We start from the raw sequence: 17,631 nt of genomic DNA, 5'->3' as shown, positions 1-17,631 counted from the left end.
TGGAACGTGTTAGGCCGTTCCTACTAGCCGGAATGGCCGTTCTCTGTTTCTATGGAGCTTGTACCTTTGCCCAAGGATAGGAAAGCTATTCTGAATAAATGGGTTTACAAAGTGAAATGTATTGATGGGAAGCCCAAGTACAAGGCACGGCTGGTTGCTAAGGGCTATACACAAAAGGAAGGCATAGACTTTCAAGAGGTCTTTTCACCAATAGTGAAGATGACTACGCCCAGTGTTTTGTTTGCTCTCATTGCATCCTTGGATTTAGAGTTGGATCAGATGGATGTGAAGACTGCTTTTCTTCATGGTGACTTGGATGAAGAGCTATACATGAAGCAGCCGGAAGGATTTGTTATTCCAGGAAAAGAGCATTTGGTTTGTAAGCTGAAACGCAGCTTATATGGTCTGAAACAAGCCCCTAGACCATGGTACCAAAAATTTAATACCGTTATGCTCAGCCATGGATTTAAACGCAATCATGCAGATCAATGCGTATACACTATAAAGGCTGATGATGGCAGCCTTCTTGTGTTGGTTTTATATGTGGATGACATGCTGATTGAATGCTCTTAAAAGGCAGTTGAGCTCAACCTTCTCTATGAAAGATTTGGGAGTAACTGAACACATTTTGGGTATGTGCATTAAAAGAGACAGAGGGCAGCATTTGTTGTTTCTCTCACATAAAGCTTAGCAAAGTTGATTACCCTAAGCATGATGCAGCTGCTAGTGCCATGAAGGGTATACCTTATGCATCAGCTTGTGGATCTTTGATGTATGACATGGTTGCAACTCGCCTTGACATTGCTCATGCAGTGGGAGTTGTTAGTAGATTCATGTCTAACCCTAGCAAGCCACATTCGGAAGCAATGAAATGTATCTTCCGATACTTGAAAGGTACACAAGAAAAGTGTATATACTATGGAAAGGGTACATTAGAGTTGCAAGGATTTTGTGATTCAAACATGGCAAGAGATCTTGACACTAGGAAATCTACCAGTGGGTATGTTTTTACTTTGGCTGGTGGGGCTATCTCTTGGAGTTCAAGATTGTAGAAAATTGTGGCACTGAGTACTACAAAAGCTATATATTTCAACCACCGAAGCTTCTAAGGAAGCTATTTGGCTTGGTCGTCTGGTCAAGGATTTTGGTCTTTCTTCACGTACTCCAGTGCTTGGTTGTGATAGCCAAAGTACATTATGTCTAGCTAAGAATGCCATGTTCGATGCACGTACCAAACACGTAGATGTTCTGTTAGATTACGGGGACAGATTTCTTGAAAAGATGGAAGCACGAGTGTTCTTCACCTCCCAGCCACGCCTAGATAAGTGCTAGCCCTCAAGCTTATCTCTTTGCCAACCGTCAACTTCCTGGAGTCCTACTATTCCTGGACTCCCTTACTCTCTAGGCTCCCCTTAACCCCGTTCGGGCGCCCAAGAGCCCGAACGATCGTTCTCGTGCATGTTCCCCTAAATTTACCTTAATGTAACATTAAATATCCCTTTTAATGTCACATTCCACACTTATGACCTTAATGTGACATTAAATATCACTTTTAATGTCACGTTAATGTCACATTTCCTTCCCCTTAAGAATCGGTTTCGTCCTCGAAAACGATATTTGGAAGGTCTAACTGTAAATCGGGAAACCTTTTCTTTAAAGTACTTACTCGCTCCCATGTTGAGCTTTCTTCTGAACAATCTTTCCACTTAACCAAACATTCTTGATAAATAGTATTCCTCGTTCGTCTATTACGAACATTTAATATTTTTTTTGGTTCATGTGGATTAGATTGGTCATAGAATAACTCCTCAATATCATCAGTTAAGATTAGATTATCCAAATCACCCAGCTTCTTCCTTAGTTTGCTTACATGAAAAACTGGATGTATTTTACTACCAATAGGTAGTTGGAGCTTGTAAGCCAATTCTCCCACCCTTTTAAGTATTATGAAAGGACCACAATACCTCGGTGAAAGCTTTGGACAATGTCCCTTTTTCATAGTTTTAGTTTGTTCAGGCACTTTAAGATAGACCAATTCTCCTTCTTCAAAGGAGATGTCTCTTCGGTGAGGATCTGCATATGCTCTAGCTCGATTTTGAGCTTTTTTAATATTTTCTTGAGCAAATTTTAACATACTATTCATATCCTCCAAAAAGTCTTTAGCTGCCTGAACCTTTTCCTTATGCAGTCCTACTGCAAAAGGAGCTCTGGGCTGAAATCCATACATCAACATAAATGGACTATATCCAGTGGAAGAGTGTTTGGCACTGTTATATGCAAACTCTGCTATCGGTAAATACTCTTCCCAATTAGTTTGCCTTTTACTTACATATGCCCTAAGCATATCTTCAAGAATTTGGTTAACCCTTTCAGTTTGCCCATCTGTTTGCGGATGATCCGCCGTACTCATGCTAAGTTTAGTATCCAATTTCCTAAATACCGCACGCCAAAAATGGCTATCAAATTTTCTATCCCGATCAGAAATTATATTTGCCGGAAGGCCATACAATCGGTATATGTTCTCTACGAACAATCTAGCCAATTCTGGTGTTTTAACATTAGTTGAAGTTGGAATAAACCTAGCCATTTTGGTTAACCTATCCACAATTACCCACACAGAGTCGTGCCCCCTCTGTGTTCTAGGTAGAGCAACAATAAAATCCATGGAGATACTCTCCCATTTTCCCGAAGGAATTTCTAATGGATAGAGAAGTCCTCCCATTTTTAATTTTTCAGCTTTATTAACCTGGCATTTATTACATTTGACCACATAGTCAAGGACGTCCTTATTCATTCCAGGCCAATAGAACTGCCTTTTAATAAGACTGTAAGTCTTATTAACTCCTGGATGTCCCGCACTAGGGGTATCATGACACTCAAAGAGTATCTGGTGCCTTATTTCTATATCTTTCGGGACACATACCCTACCCTTGTAGAGTAAATAACCATTATCAATGGTAAAATTCTTCCACTTGAATCCAGTTTGAGCAACCCCTGATGCTCCATTTCCTAGTTGAACATCCTCAGATATTCCTTCCTCAGTAGAAGCACTTTCATTTGGATCCCCATTTTTTATTGCTTCCCATATGTTGGAATATGCCGGATCAACCTGGCATTTCCCTTTTAAAGATTCAAGCAAATTGGAAGTGAACTGAGTAAAACTCAATTCATTAATGATGGGCATTCTGCTGAGTGCATCAGCTACTATATTATACTTTCCTTTTCTATATCTTATCTCATAGTCGAACTCTTGGAGGAGTTCGGCCCATCTGGCTTTACGCCCATGTAAATCTGGTTGATCATTAAGCCACTTAATGCTTTCATTATCCGATAAAATCAAAAGTTTGGCACCATACAAATAGTGCCTCCATTTCTTCATTGCATGTACTATTGCATACAGCTCCCTTTCATAAACAGAATAATTCTGTTTTGCACGATCTAATTTCTTGCTTTCAAAAGCAACTGGTCGACCTTCTTGTAATAAGACCGCGCCTATTGCCTTATCACTGGCATCAGCTTCAACCACAAATGGTTTATTGGGATCCACTATTAATAATACTGGAGCTGTAGCAATAGCTACCTTAAGTTTTTGAAAACTTTCATTTTGTTCTGTTCCCCAATTAAAACTTTTTCCTTTTTCTTTAAGTTGGTCTGTCATTGGAACAGCTATTTTGGCATAATCTCGAATGAATCTACGATAAAATCCAGATAAACCTAGGAAGATCTGCAGCTCTTCCAGGTTCCGTGGAGGTGGCCATTCAATAATTGCCCTTACTTTTTCTGGATCCATGTTGATTCCCTCTTTCGAGATTATATGCCCTAGATATTTGACCTCTTGTGCAAAGAATTCACATTTAGTTTTCTTCGCATAAAGGGAATGTGTTCTTAACAGTTGGAATACTAATTGTAAGTGTTCCAAATGTTCTTCTCTTGATTTACTAAAGATCAAGATATCATCTAAGAAGACTACTACAAAATGTTGTAGATAGGGCCGTAAAACACTATTCATCAGCTTCATAAAGGTAGCTGGTGCATTAGTGAGGCCAAAAGGCATCACCAAAAAATCATAATGCCCGTATCTAGTACGAAATGCCGTCTTGGAAACATCTTGTGCCTTAATTCTTATTTGGTGATAACCTGATCTTAAGTCTATCTTTGTGAAGAATTTTGCCCCTTGCAATTGATCAAAAAGATCTTCCATTCTGGGCATAGGAAATTTATTCTTCACCGTTATTTTATTAAGTGCTCTATAGTCAACACAAAGTCGCATAGAACCATCTTTTTTCTTTACCAATAAAATTGGTGAAGCCCAAGGTGAATTACTAGGTTGAATAAATCCTTTATCCAGGTAATCCTTAATTTGTCTCTCAACTTCTTGATGCTGTGTTTCACTTAACCTATACGGTGGTTTTGAAATTGGGTGTGTATCCTTATTTATATCAATTGGGTGATTTATTTCACCCCTATCAGGTGGAAGGCCACTAGATAAATCAGAAGGAAACACATCTTTAAAATCATCTAACAAACTATTCAATTCATTATTTACATTTAATTCACAAACATAAGAAAATTGTTGCTTTATATTACAGAAAGTAAAAGTACTCTGTACAGGAAGAGACCATAGCATATATACCTCACAAACTTCCTTCTTTAACAGCTTCTGAACTTCAGTAGAACACAGCAAAGGATTATCAGATACTTCATGTTCACCTTGAATGACAAAAGTCTTACCATCCCTTTCAAATTCCACTGTATTATGGTGATAGCTACGTTTTAAGGATGGTTCCAATCCCCATAGCCACTCCCTCCCTAGAGCAATATCAGCTCTTTCCATGTTCATTATTTGGAAATCAAGCTTATCTTTATATCCTTGAATCTCGATTTCCAAATTGGATACCATTGTATCCCATATTTTATTGTCTTGGCCTTGCATCATACGAACAACATATTGATGCTCACTCTTTTGTTGGGGAAGTTTCAATTTTTTTATAAGTGCATAATTTATAAAATTATGTGTGGCAGAGTCATCAATCATGACTCTAACCCGTTTTCCAGCTATCAATTCATGTACTCTAAGTAAATCATGTGGCCCAAAAGTAGGCTGCCACAAAGAAGTTGACATACAACACTTATGTTGTACATCCATGTGCAAGACCTTTAAAGATTTATACTTTTCATGGCCCTTTAATTCTAAGGTCTGCACTACATGGATTTGTTTTTCTTTTCCCTTGCCCTTGTCCTTTCCTTTATCTTCCCCCTTTTTCTTTTGAGGGAAATTCCAAGCAGCATGGTTAGGGGATAGGCAATTGAAACACAATTTTTCTTTTTTGGCCTTATCAAAGTCATCAGGACTTAACTTTGGCCTCATATATGGTTTCTTTTCAAAAGGTTGTTTTTTACCCTTGAAAAATGGCATTTTTCTTTTAAATTTGCCCACAAATTTTGAGATTTCTAATTCCTTAGACTTGGGCTCCATATCAGTGAGACTGGTGAGTGTACCTGGACGCATACTATCTTCATAAATTAATGCAAATTTAATTGCCTCTTCAAACGTCTTAGGTAAACTCCGTTTTACTTCCTTTTTACAGGCTTTATCCAGTCCCCTAATGAATCCTCTTGTTTTTTGGAATTCATCAATTCCTTCCAGTTTGAGGATTATCTCACGATATTCCTCCAGATATGTCAGTAGGGGCCGTCCCTTTTGTCTGACATAATCCCAATCTTCCCAATTTCTTTCCATTTCATTTTCAGGAAGAAATTCTTTTAAAAAGACGGATTCAAATTGAGCCCAAGTTTCAGGTATTTTATTCGCCTCCTTTAAAGTTCGCCACCACTTATATGCTTTGGGCCCCAAAGTTAAACTGGCCTCCAGTGCTTGGAGATGTGGTGGGGTATTTTTTAATTTATGTAAATCTTCCCATTTTTGGAGGAAATTAAAGATTGTATCTTTATTCCTATCTTTTTCCTCTCCGTAAAATTGAGGTGGTTTCATATCCTTTAAAACCGGATTATCCCTCAATTTATGATAAGTTTGGGGTTCTTTAGAATCTCGAATGGTCACATCTAAATCTTTCGATGAAGATGGGACATCTGAGATTTCTATTTTATTTTTATCTTTTTCCAACAATAAAGTTAACTGAGATTTTATTTCAGTAAGTGTTTGAGTTAAAAATTCCATTTGAACCCCCTGAGTTTGCACACGAGCAGAAAGATCATCAAATTGCTCTCTCGTGGCAAAAAATTCTTCCCATTGTTCTTCTTGTATGTCTAGTTCATGGGGGTCTACCATAGGTTGATCCCCAGAACTAGAACTTTCCATTACCCTTTCTTTCCCTTTTTCTGCCATTAATACACTGGAATTGGAAAGCAAAAATAAGAAATTTGCATACAAGATAGAATACTTCCCTGATTTTTAATGGCAGGCTGTGGCTTCAGTTATGTATGAAGGCTGTAGCTTCAGTTGTGTATGAAGTTTTTCTGCCTGTCCCACAGCAGTCGCAGTCCTATCCGTCTCAGGAGCAGTCGGATTCACCCGTCAACAGCCATCATAACAGAATCACGTTTTTGTTTGTTTTTCAATGATCCACGTCTGATGCTGGCGGCTCCACTTCTGATCTGGTTCTCGTGGATGCTGGTATCTCCACGTCTGATCTGGTTGGTCCTCGCGACCCTCTCGCGACTCTGATTCTCCCGCCCGAACGTAACGTTTCTGCCCGTAACGTTTTCTACCACGGGTCCCCGTAACGTTAGACCAATATTAGATGTCACTTACGTGACGTGGCGCTGTACTTCTAATATGACAAGTCGCTTCTCCGTTTTCTTCACGGCCCGTCGATTCTCACGCGACGAGACGGGGCGCTTCTGGCTTCCGTTCTTCTTCACGACCCATTTTCTCACGCGACCCTTTTTCTTCCAATTCGTCACTGCTCTTCTGTTGAAGACCTTCAGGAATTCTCACGGCTTCTGATACCAATGTTAGATTACGGGGACAGATTTCTTGAAAAGATGGAAGCACGAGTGTTCTTCACCTCCCAGCCACGCCTAGATAACTGCTGGCCCTCAAGCTTATCTCTTTGCCAGCCGTCAACTTCATGGAGTCCTACTATTCCTGGACTCCCTTACTCTCTAGGCTCCCCTTAACCCCGTTCGGGCGCCCAAGAGCCCGGACGGTCGTTCTCGTGCATGTTCCCCTAAATTTACCTTAATGTAACATTAAATATCCCTTTTAATGTCACATTCCACACTTATGACCTTAATGTGACATTAAATATCACTTTTAATGTCACATTAATGTCACATGTTCGGTATCACTTTATTCGACAGGTCTTGGATGATGGTCTTGTCACACAGACTAAGGTCAAAACCCAAGATAACCCTACAGATATTCTCACTAAGTGACTTGCAAAGGCTCAGCATGAGCATTGCATTCGTTTACTGGGAGTTTGTTAGCTTAAAGGTACCACTTCGGGCCTTTAGGTGGAAGGTTGTTGGGTGCAAAGTCCCTTTGTCTCCGTGTAAATAGTCTTATGGGTGTGAACACACCCTTATTGTACCTTGTACCCTAACATATAAATACATTCTTTTATTCTTTGTGTACCATCACAAACGGTACCCCTATCTCTATGTTCACTCTCTCTAACTCTTAGCTCTGCTCTTCAGCACGCCTTGATCTTGCACTCCATTGCGCACTCTCTCCCCTTCATTAAAGACCCAACAACCTCATATGATGAAGCATGGAAGCCTTGGGCAAAGGCTTCATAAAGAGATCCGTTGCATTGTGAACTGTGGGATAGTAAGCCACTGCTAACTCAGAATCCACGATCCGCTCCCATACATAGTGGTATGAACCTCAATGTGCATCTTGCAAGCAGGAAACACCAGGTTCTTCACTAGGACAAGGGCACTCTGGTTATCCACATGCAACTCCATGGATCGTGTCTATGGAAATCCAAGCTCCACCAATATTGACAGAGCCATACCGCCTCCATAGTTGTAGAACAAAGTGCACAATACTTAACCTCTACAGAAGAAAGGGCAACAATAGGCTGCTTCTTATTGCTCCAAGAGATAACTCCCAATCCAAGGGACAAGGCATAACCTATAGTGGACCGTCGTCTCATAGGCTGTTTTGGCCACTGGTAGTCATTAATGCACCTCTCTCTCTCTCTCTCTCTCTCTCTCTCTCTCTCTCTCTCCAGCCTAAAATGAGGAGCAACACAAGTTTATATATTAGAAGTTATGCACACCCTCCCTTCGAGCTTGAGATGGTAACCCCTATGTGTCACACTTTCTTGCATGTAGTCCATGCTTATTCAATATGCTCTTGCAGCTGCTGCCAAGAATGGGGCCCTTCCTTTCATAGCTAATATAATTGATGACAATTTCTTATTTCTATTAGCAATCATATTTGTCACGCCTTGTCATCTCCTACCTGTGAGCCTCAGTTTGAGTCAGATGAGGACTTAAGGAGCTCTAACTTGTTCGTCACTTGTTTTGATGAAGGAGATAGCTCATTCTAGAGCCATTAGTTTAATGCCTTTCAATGCATTTTTCTCCTCCAATCGAGATTTTGTGTCCATTTCCCAAGGAGTTTCTGCATACATCAGTTTGCCTCACACTTGCCACACACTGTCCACCTTTTTGGGGATTTTTTTTTAGCTTGTCTAGCATTATTACTAGCACTAAATGCTAGTTGGGCATATGCCATATTTTTGGCCCCAGATTGCAATCAACCAGTTTTCTATGGTTGTGCCTATATATTTGGCACTCCTCCCAATTGACAAACACATTCTCCCACATCTTCCTCCTTCCTTGGCAGGTACACACTCTGACTTCATCATCTTCCTCTGTCTCCGGTGTTGGCGTCATCATCAGCTTGATCCAGTGCTCCCATCGACACTGTGGACTGCATGCAGGGATTAATCAGCCCTTTTGTATTCAACATTTGCTCCTTGTTCAATGGAAGTTTCGTTTCTTCTTTCCTTGCAGACTCTCTCTCTCTCTCTCTCTCTCTCTCTCTCTCTCTCTCTCTCTCTCTCTCCCCGATTCCTTCTTCCGTTGTGCACTCACATAGTATCATTGCCAAATGAGAGGACAAACTGGAGATTGTTGCAAAAGTGTCCCTCTAGGCTGAAAACACAAACATCAGTATTTGTGTTTGCTGCAAATACAGCCTCCTCTACATTAGGCAACCCCTTCTAGTTGTCGGCAATAGCTCTTCTTCCCCAAGCGTACAGGTTTCTAGGCAACCAACAGCCTATCTTGGCCAAGTGGGGCATCTACACAATGCTTATAGCTGATTTCTCCTATCTATTGCAAATTTTGGACCTTGTGGTGTCTTGCATGATATCAAAGATGTCTTACAGCCGGTTTCGCGACTTTGATTATACAAATGAGGAGCCTTCTCATCACTCCTCCAAACGGCAGCAAGATTATCATGAAGACTATCGCACAAATCATGAAGAACGGAGGTCACCTAGCCCCTTTAGTCGAGAACCCTCCGTTCTCTCTATGTTTCACAAAAGGTCCATTGCTGGCCTCCATATCCCATCCATGCCACCCTCTATATAGGTGGCCGTACTCCCTTCTTTACTCAAAGAAGACCGGCTTGATGGTTCAAACTACTCACTTTGGTCATGTAAGGTAAAGTGTATCCTTGATACCTTCGATCTTTGGGAGTTTGTTACCCACCCTATTCCCCATGTAGTGGAGGATCCCACCGTTGGATCATCATTGGATTGTGCGGCCTTATGGGATCAGCTCAACTCTCAAGCTTGATTTTTCCTCTTTATGAGCTTACAGGATTATGTCCTAGTGCATGTACACAAGTTGTGGAAAGCAACGAAAGTGTGGACAAAGCTTGCTTCTTTGTACCATCAAAAGACATTTGTCCATCAAATTACTCTTGAGAAGAAGTTACAGATGCTTGTTGTTAATTATTCTTCTTCCATGAGGAATCACATCAGCACGTTGGAGGATATGCGGGATTAGCTTGCATACCTTGGTATGATAATCTCTTCAAAGGATATGGGCATGATTCTTTTGACTCAGTTGCCATCTTCCCGGTTTGATGTCTTCTACACTAGCCTTCTTACATCCAGGACCCGTGAGAAGCTTCTATGGGAGAAACTTGCCCCACTTGTTTTGGAGTATGACGAGTGCGCTAAAGAGGTAGCCATTGGATCCACTTCCACCAAAGCTTTTGTTGTAGGTTCGGGAGGGGGGAAGAAGAAGGCAGGGAAGTCAAAGGCTAAGAGACAAGACAATTCTTTAAGCTCTAACTCCGACTTGAAGAGGCCTAAATTCCCATATTGTGGGAAGGGGACACATCCAGAGGAGAAATGTTGGAAGAAATACCCTTACCTTCATTTGGAAGCAAAGGATGGAACTAAAACATCCGAGCCTTCTACCTCTACTCCAATAGTTATCCATGAGTCAATTCATATTGTTAAGTTAGAGGAGCCTTATTTTGTGGTTGCCTTGTCTTTTGCAAGGCCTTGGTTGGTTGATAGTGGAGCTTCTAGCCATATGACTCCACAAGGGGATTTGTTGCAAAATCTATGCCCTTTTGTGGATTCAATCACTATTCTGACATTGTATCGATGCCTATTGGTGGTGTTGGCACTTTGCCTTTGTTTCCCAAGACCACGCGTTGAGCTCCCTTTCACATGTCCTTTATGTTCTGACCTTAGGCTTTCCACTCCTCTCAATTTATGGCCTTACTAGGCTTGGTACTCGAGTTGTCTTTATTGAGCAAGCCATTTGTATTGAGGATTCTTCTACAAGGGATGTTCTTGCGACAGGTTGGCAAGAGAGCGGGCTTTACATGCTCCATTCCCCTTCTCTTATGCAAGATCCTTTGAGGCAATTGTCTATTGTTGCACCTGTTCCCAATTATACACCCTCTATTCCACATGTTCTTTCCCATCCCCCACCCTCTCCTTCAGTGGTTCCCTCATAACCCCCATCCCTTTCAAAGGGGACGATCTCGATGATGCAGTTGTGGATTTCCTGGTCCCTAGTGTTCCCAAGGGGGGTTCCTGAGATCATGAGGAGCTTCTTCATTGACAGTCTTCATTGGTGAATCTCATCGACATTGGCATTCCTCTTGCCACCCCAAAATCCATTTCTCCCTTGGCCTTCCGCTACATCCAAGATCTGAGAGGGGGTGTTAATAGTCATGTTTGTCATGCCTTGTCATCTCCTGCCTGTGAGCCCTCCGACTCCGTCATCTTCCTCTATCTCCGATGTTGCCGTCATCATCAGCCTGATCTGGTGCCCTCACTAACGCTATGGGCTGCGTGCAAGGACTGAAGAATCCTCCTTCTGTATTCAGCATTTGTTCCTTGTTCAGTGCAAGTTTCTTTTTTTGTTTCCTTGCAGATTCTCTCTCTCTCTCTCTCTCTCTCTCTCTCTCTCTCTGTCTCTCTCTGATAAAGCTGACCATGGGTGTTATGTGCCCACATAACTTATCCCATACTCATGTATTTTTAGAGTTGGGCACCACCTAAGTTTTAGGCATATTATTGATAGAGTAGATATGGACTATGCTTTAAAGTCAGTTCCTTCTCCGAAGTTCTCATGCCCACTGGCAATCTGAATTACTAATATCAGTTTGCCTCTGCATCTGTAGCAAATATCTAAGAGTAAAGGACATTCCAAGAATTATATGCACCATAGCAAAGCCAAACAATTGACCCAAGAAGCATCCCAAGTAAATATGGACAAGGGATCACCTGTCCCAAAAAATCATGTTTGGTCTCATCATCAATTTGGGCAAGTGACGCAACTCTCTGTTATCATTTCTGAAGAATGACAATATCATCGAAATGCTACACCCATCAAGTCTAAGTATACGATGATAGCACTAAGTTGTATGCAGAGATCGTAACAACAAAAGCCAAACATCACCATCTTACAAATCAAAAATAGGATCACAGATTATCTACCTACCACTTAAACTAAGGGTGGGAACCTTATAGGGCTATTAAAAAGCTTTGTGGTTGCTATCATTCTCCCACCAACATTATAGAAATATTATAATTAGAAAATAGTTTTACATGAGGTATTGGATAAAAGTGTGACCCTCATTGAATACTCTGCACTCCTAAATAATGTATTCAGTAGATCGAATCCCTACATTAATAAGCACTGGATTGTAAACTATCTGTTAGTTAGAAAAATGATGCCATAGATTATTCATGAAAACCAAATCCACTTTTAGAAATCATGGACGCCTTATGAATAAGCTGACAAAAAGGGCAAGACTACATAGCAAGTGCCATGCATCATAAAGTATGCCCCAAAAAGCTCAGAAGGAAGTCCGCAATCATCAACATCGAATGCTGAGAAGGAAGTTCCCAATCACCATAAAGTATGTCCCAAAAAGCTCAGAAGGAAGTCCACAATCATCAACATTGAATGCTGAAAATCAGAAGGCTAACAACCTGGCTATCTATTATGCAGTACAGAGGTAACATCTAGTGACTAATCATAAACTATCCCAGACAAGTCTGAAGAAGAGGGATTTCCCTCCTAACAATATCCCCATGCTCATCATAGATGGCTTAATTAATCCTTGTCTCTAGGCTCTAACATGTTTATTCATCACCTTCATCTTCATCTCTTGCATTCGGCATTCATTTTGCTTGCATCCATATGCATGCATCTAGACATAGTCTTTGTATGCATCATTTTTCTGTTAAAGTTTTAAGTGGGATTTGGTAAAAGAGGGTGAAATGAATTTCAAGGGTAAACCTGCTTCCTCAAAAGTTTTAAATTTTCTTCCTTAAGTTGAGAAACTTCAGCTTCCAACTCAACTGTGTAAGCCTGCAAATTTCCAACAGACAATTTAACAAAATATTCATGATTAGGAGGAACCTCATTTGATGAAACCATTATATTCACATTTCATAAGTGAAACAAGAATTGCAGCCTGGCACATAGATGTTTCATGGTAAACTTAATTAAAAGAAGAAGTAATAGATTGAGTACAACACATCAAAATATGGTGGGGAAAGGGGCCCTTCTTTAAGGATATATTCCTTAATAGAAAGGGAAATCTAATTGGATCACAGGTAAGATGGAATGTAAATCTAAAAGTAAAAGAAAGATATCGTTCTTTTGGCTGACAATCTTTTCTTTATCCACAGAATCCTAATAGATCCTTCTGAGGAACTTCCTGAACAATCAGTTCTAAAGCCAACCTGGAGATGACAGAGATGCTGTTTGCATAATCCTTGGGTAAGCACTTCAACTGCACTGTCAATAGTACACTTTCATGCATATTGGACATACAAGATATTTTAATGCAAAGAACCACAATGTGCACTGTTGTATCCAAATGCAAACTATACCATTTTCCCACGTTGCACTAGCCCAGCTGGTAGATAAGAAAAAGATGAAAGCCTCTCGCAAATGAGAGCACCACTCTTCTATGGCTGATTCAAGTACTTACACACCCAACTAAGCTCTTACACAATCCGTGGCATTGTGATCAGTGTTATGGTTTCAAACCCCCAGATCAGTACACTTTCATGCATATTGGACATACAAGTTATTTTAATGCAAAGAACCACAATGTGCACTGTTGTATCCAAATGCAAACTATACCATTTTCCCACGTTGCACTAGCCCAGCTGGTAGATAAGAAAAAGATGAAAGTCTCTCGCAAATGAGAGCACCACTCTTCTATGGCTGATTCAAGTACTTACACACCCAACTAAGCTCTTACACAGTCAGTGTTATGGTTTCAAACCCCCAGATCAGTGAAGCTTCTTACTGTTATGGGAAGTTAAGGACTCACTGTTGTGCGTGAGATAATTAGTTAGTCTCTCTGCTGTATTCCCTTACTATGCCCATCTCAATCTAGTCATAGTTGTGAGCATTCCAAACATGGACTGATAAGTTGTTACGTCAGCTATTGAGAATATAATTTTAACCATACTAACCTTTACAATATGAACAAAGTCCATTTTTGGCTTTAAACTGTTACTACTTCCACCACTAGTCCCCCTTCACAAATCATTAACTAGGACTGCTAACTATCTATACATTTAGGGGGGTGAAAACTTGCTTAAGTTTGCAGTACTACCACTGAAGGTTTGTGTTCTCCACAATGTTCGGGGCCTATGAAGATAACACCATACTTAATGAATATGTGTTTCTATTCCAACACCCCTAAAAAGGATTGGTTGCCAAATATAATTCATTATGACTTCCATCAATGAACCCCCTCCTCTGTGACTGCTTTTTGATCTCACAGAGCAGTTAACCATGGATTGTGTAGCTTGTGGATTTACTTGTGATAAGAAAAGAGACAATGCACATAAACAGTACACAGTGACAAGAAACCACTATGAGAATCAAGAGTACAATGGGATTCCCAGCTTGCTCACTCCACATGTTCCCTATCTCCACACCAAAGATTTGTAAGCACAAGTGTATGAATGCGGCCATGCACCTTGCTCCCTCCTCTTATAGGGAAAACGTGGCACAACCTACAAGAAGTAGGTCAACAATCAGCTAACAAATAAAGAAACCACCCACATAATTAGGCCTTGGGCACTCATCAACCTATGTAATGACAACTACCAACTCCCTCTCTAAAAGCACAAGTGAGCAAGCAAGCAAGAAGAGCACCCAATATGCATCATCGTTACGACAACATGATCAAGATAGAATGCACCTTAGTATTTATATCTTTGAACTAGAAGTCCTCCAATGCCACAAACCATCTCTTAAGTCGAAATAGTTAAAATATCCACTATTGCACAACCTATAGTTCACCATTATCCTCCAAATCCCTCATACAAGACCAAGTGAACACATCAGACCACATGTCCCATCAAGAACTTGGAGCTAGACACACCTAAGGGATTGATCAAACACCGCAAAATTTTGTGTTGATGAACCATATAGAGGTCCATAACATGTACCAAAAAAGGTGAACCAAAGACAAACATCAAGTCCACCACAACATGAAAGGCTATCAATATGCCCTTCCTCCACCCTTGCACTTGCCCCTCTATGCTAGGAGCACATTACTAATTAGGGTATTGGGCATTTACTATAGTCAAAAAACCTTTCACTTGGGCCATCAATAAGCCCAAAGTTAAAAAGTCCAAGACCTCTATGTGATCTCATACTCCAACAAGCATAACTATGATTGCCACAATAGGGGGGATCACAATGTCTTCTAGATCTTTATCATTTTCAAACAGTGCGACATGTCACGCTATTCCTTCTCTTCACCTTCATCAACTATCATCCTACAAGAAATTGGAAAAAGAAGAGACTCCTCTGGAAGTCTGGCATCCTCCTGCAGACTTGCCCAGCATTATTAGGCACCATGGTACTTAACCACAACTCCGTGATTATATAAGAAAAACAACGAATCCCTAGATACAAGGGTACCAATACAATAATAATTAAGTAATATGAGAAGGAACAAAGATGAAATTACTCACATGTTACCTAGTGTAGAAAGTAGCAAAGGGAGTTCCATTGCCTACAAAGATCTTGGGCACAAACAAGTGATAGCACACACATACAGATAAATACTTCATCACATCCCATGCATCCTACTCTGAAGTTAGCTCTTGCAAAGTACGCAAGCACTTGAATGATGGAAAGACAGCTACTCCGTGCATTCTACATGGGACATTCTGTCAAGAGTTGGTTGTTTCAATGGGGAATCACTCGAACTTACTTAAAAAGACACTCAAGAATACAGAAAAGATTTGGAAGAACATTCTTAAAGCTATCAAGATTATAATCACTAAAGTGACTTCTAACCTGCTTTCTAGCTCGTGACCGAGCAGCTGATTCTCTATTTTTTATCATTCTGCGTTGCCGTCTTTCTATCACCTTCTCTACTGGTCCTTCTGCACATCTTTTCCTCCCTTGGCCACTCATCCCATATGGAGAAGCCATGGCTAAAGTTGGACTTGAACCAGCGCCATCTGATGCAGGACTGAGGGGGGGGTTCACCCCATAGCTGAATCCATTGAAGGCTGAACCAGCCATAGTATTTATGCCTTGTCCCCCATTGGCTAGGACTGCCTCCAGCCCTCCTCCCGTAGGAGGCAATCGCCCTTGTATAAAGGGCCCATTGCTTGTGCTTTTGGGAATGTTCACATATGCAGATGCAGCATCCATATGAGAATACCCAGGAAAAGGTTGCTGACCATGTTGTTGAGAGTCTGACATGCCATTCTTATATTGAGTGTTCATCCAACCATTGCCATCCTGCATTGAAGAAGTAAAGGTTTGCTCAGCATCAAACTGCCCTTGAAGTACAGAAGAAGGCCTTGAGGCAACATTCATAGTCCTTAAACTAAGGTCCGAACCAGCAGGATCAGCCACTCTACCAGCACTCGGTAGGCTGAACCTTCTTGCAGTGTCTACTGATTTTGGCCCTCCACTGACTCCACTGAAACCAGGGCTCCCTCCAAAAGAAATATATGCTTGATTAGCTGGAACTACTTCATCCCTTACTACCCCTGCTCTAACCAAGAAATCTTCTAGAGTCATTTCTCCAAGTGTGGCCTGGCGTGCTGTTGTACCTGCTACGTTAGCCATCTGGCCTTCCTGTTGGAGGCTCTTCCACACCTCCTCAACAGTCTTTGTGCTTAGAGTTCGGGGGAGAGACATAGACCCATCCTTCTGCAGACTGCGCTGTGATGCAAGACCAGCCTGAGCACCCTCCAAAGATCCCATGGCAGCAGCCATGGCCTGGCTTTCCTCGGCGGTCCATATGTTCTTCAGCAATTCGTCCATGTTCATAGATCCAAGAATCTTGCCCGGTTCTCCGAGTGCATTTTGGAATTCCTCAAAGGTGAGCGAATACACAGAGCTTCCCTGCCATCCCAAGGGGGCATCCCCGGTCAGGAAGGGCCCATTCCCTGTGTGTGAGAAGGCCATAGGTTGAGCTGAATGGTTGCAATTAACAGTTGTCTTTGCTTCTGGCTGGCAGATTGCTCTCTGAGCTGCAAAAAGGTGCGGAACCACGCTATAAAGGGAAGCTGAGACAATAAAACGTGGAGAGCTGGAAACAGAAATGGAGGGGCAAGGAAGTCCACTTTTGAAGTCTTGTAGTAGGTGCTACATTAGATGATGCTTCTGAGTGTGCTTAGTGGATGCTGGTTGATCTTATTGTTCTTGTGCGGCGGCGGTGGCTTATACTTCTTTTTCTGCTGCTGCTGCTGCAGCACCTGTACTCTCTCCTCTGGAGAAAATGAGAGAGCCGGAGATTGGATATGAGATGAGAGAATTCTTCTTCTTCTTCTTCTTCTTCTTCTTCTTCTGTTGTTGGTGGTGCTGCTGCTGCTTCTTCCTCTGCTGCTGGCACCTGTACTTTCTCCTCTGGGAGAAGAGAGAGCATAAGATTTGATATATTTGATGATGAGAGAGGCATCTTCATTCGAGGCAAGAAAAACATCAAAAGAAAGGAGACATTGACCAGGACGGGGGCACGTGTCGTCGCCCTACGGGATGGTTCGGTGGTTTGCCATTTACCAAGAAAAAGGAGAAAAAAATAAAGGGAAGAAGTCGACATTGATATTGACTCGAGAACCGGCCACGTGTCGACTCTCCACAGTCCGTCGCCATAACAAGGCACCGCGACCCCTT

At 41.4% G+C, this 17,631-nt stretch overlaps 1 protein-coding gene across 9 annotated transcripts in view; it reads right to left on the bottom strand.

Moving 5' to 3' along the window:
* Nucleotides 1-17,407, bottom strand: part of LOC148034451 (bZIP transcription factor TRAB1-like) — a 49,172-nt gene extending 31,765 nt beyond the window's left edge. For 6 of the 9 annotated variants that reach the window (XM_087679394.1, XM_087679387.1, XM_087679388.1 and 3 more), the window contains exons 1-2: nucleotides 15,796-17,403; nucleotides 12,757-12,828 (exon numbers count right to left, since the gene is read on the bottom strand). In XM_087679394.1, the coding sequence (XP_087535520.1) occupies nucleotides 12,757-12,828; nucleotides 15,796-16,923 (1,200 nt within the window). In that variant the 5' untranslated portion in view covers nucleotides 16,924-17,403. Of the gene's footprint in view, nucleotides 1-12,756; nucleotides 12,829-14,373; nucleotides 14,499-15,795 lie in introns of those variants that run through there. The other 3 variants (XM_087679396.1, XM_087679393.1, XM_087679395.1) reach the window with 3 other exon arrangements.
* Between the last annotated feature and the right edge of the window lie 224 nt (nucleotides 17,408-17,631).

This window comes from Lygodium microphyllum, chromosome 6 (genome assembly GCF_053477565.2).
Source record: "Lygodium microphyllum isolate KBCC chromosome 6, Lygodium_microphyllum_v1.1.10, whole genome shotgun sequence".
NCBI lineage: Eukaryota > Viridiplantae > Streptophyta > Polypodiopsida > Schizaeales > Lygodiaceae > Lygodium > Lygodium microphyllum.
Note: the sequence above shows the minus strand (reverse complement) of the source record. Positions and strands in the feature narration are given on the sequence as shown.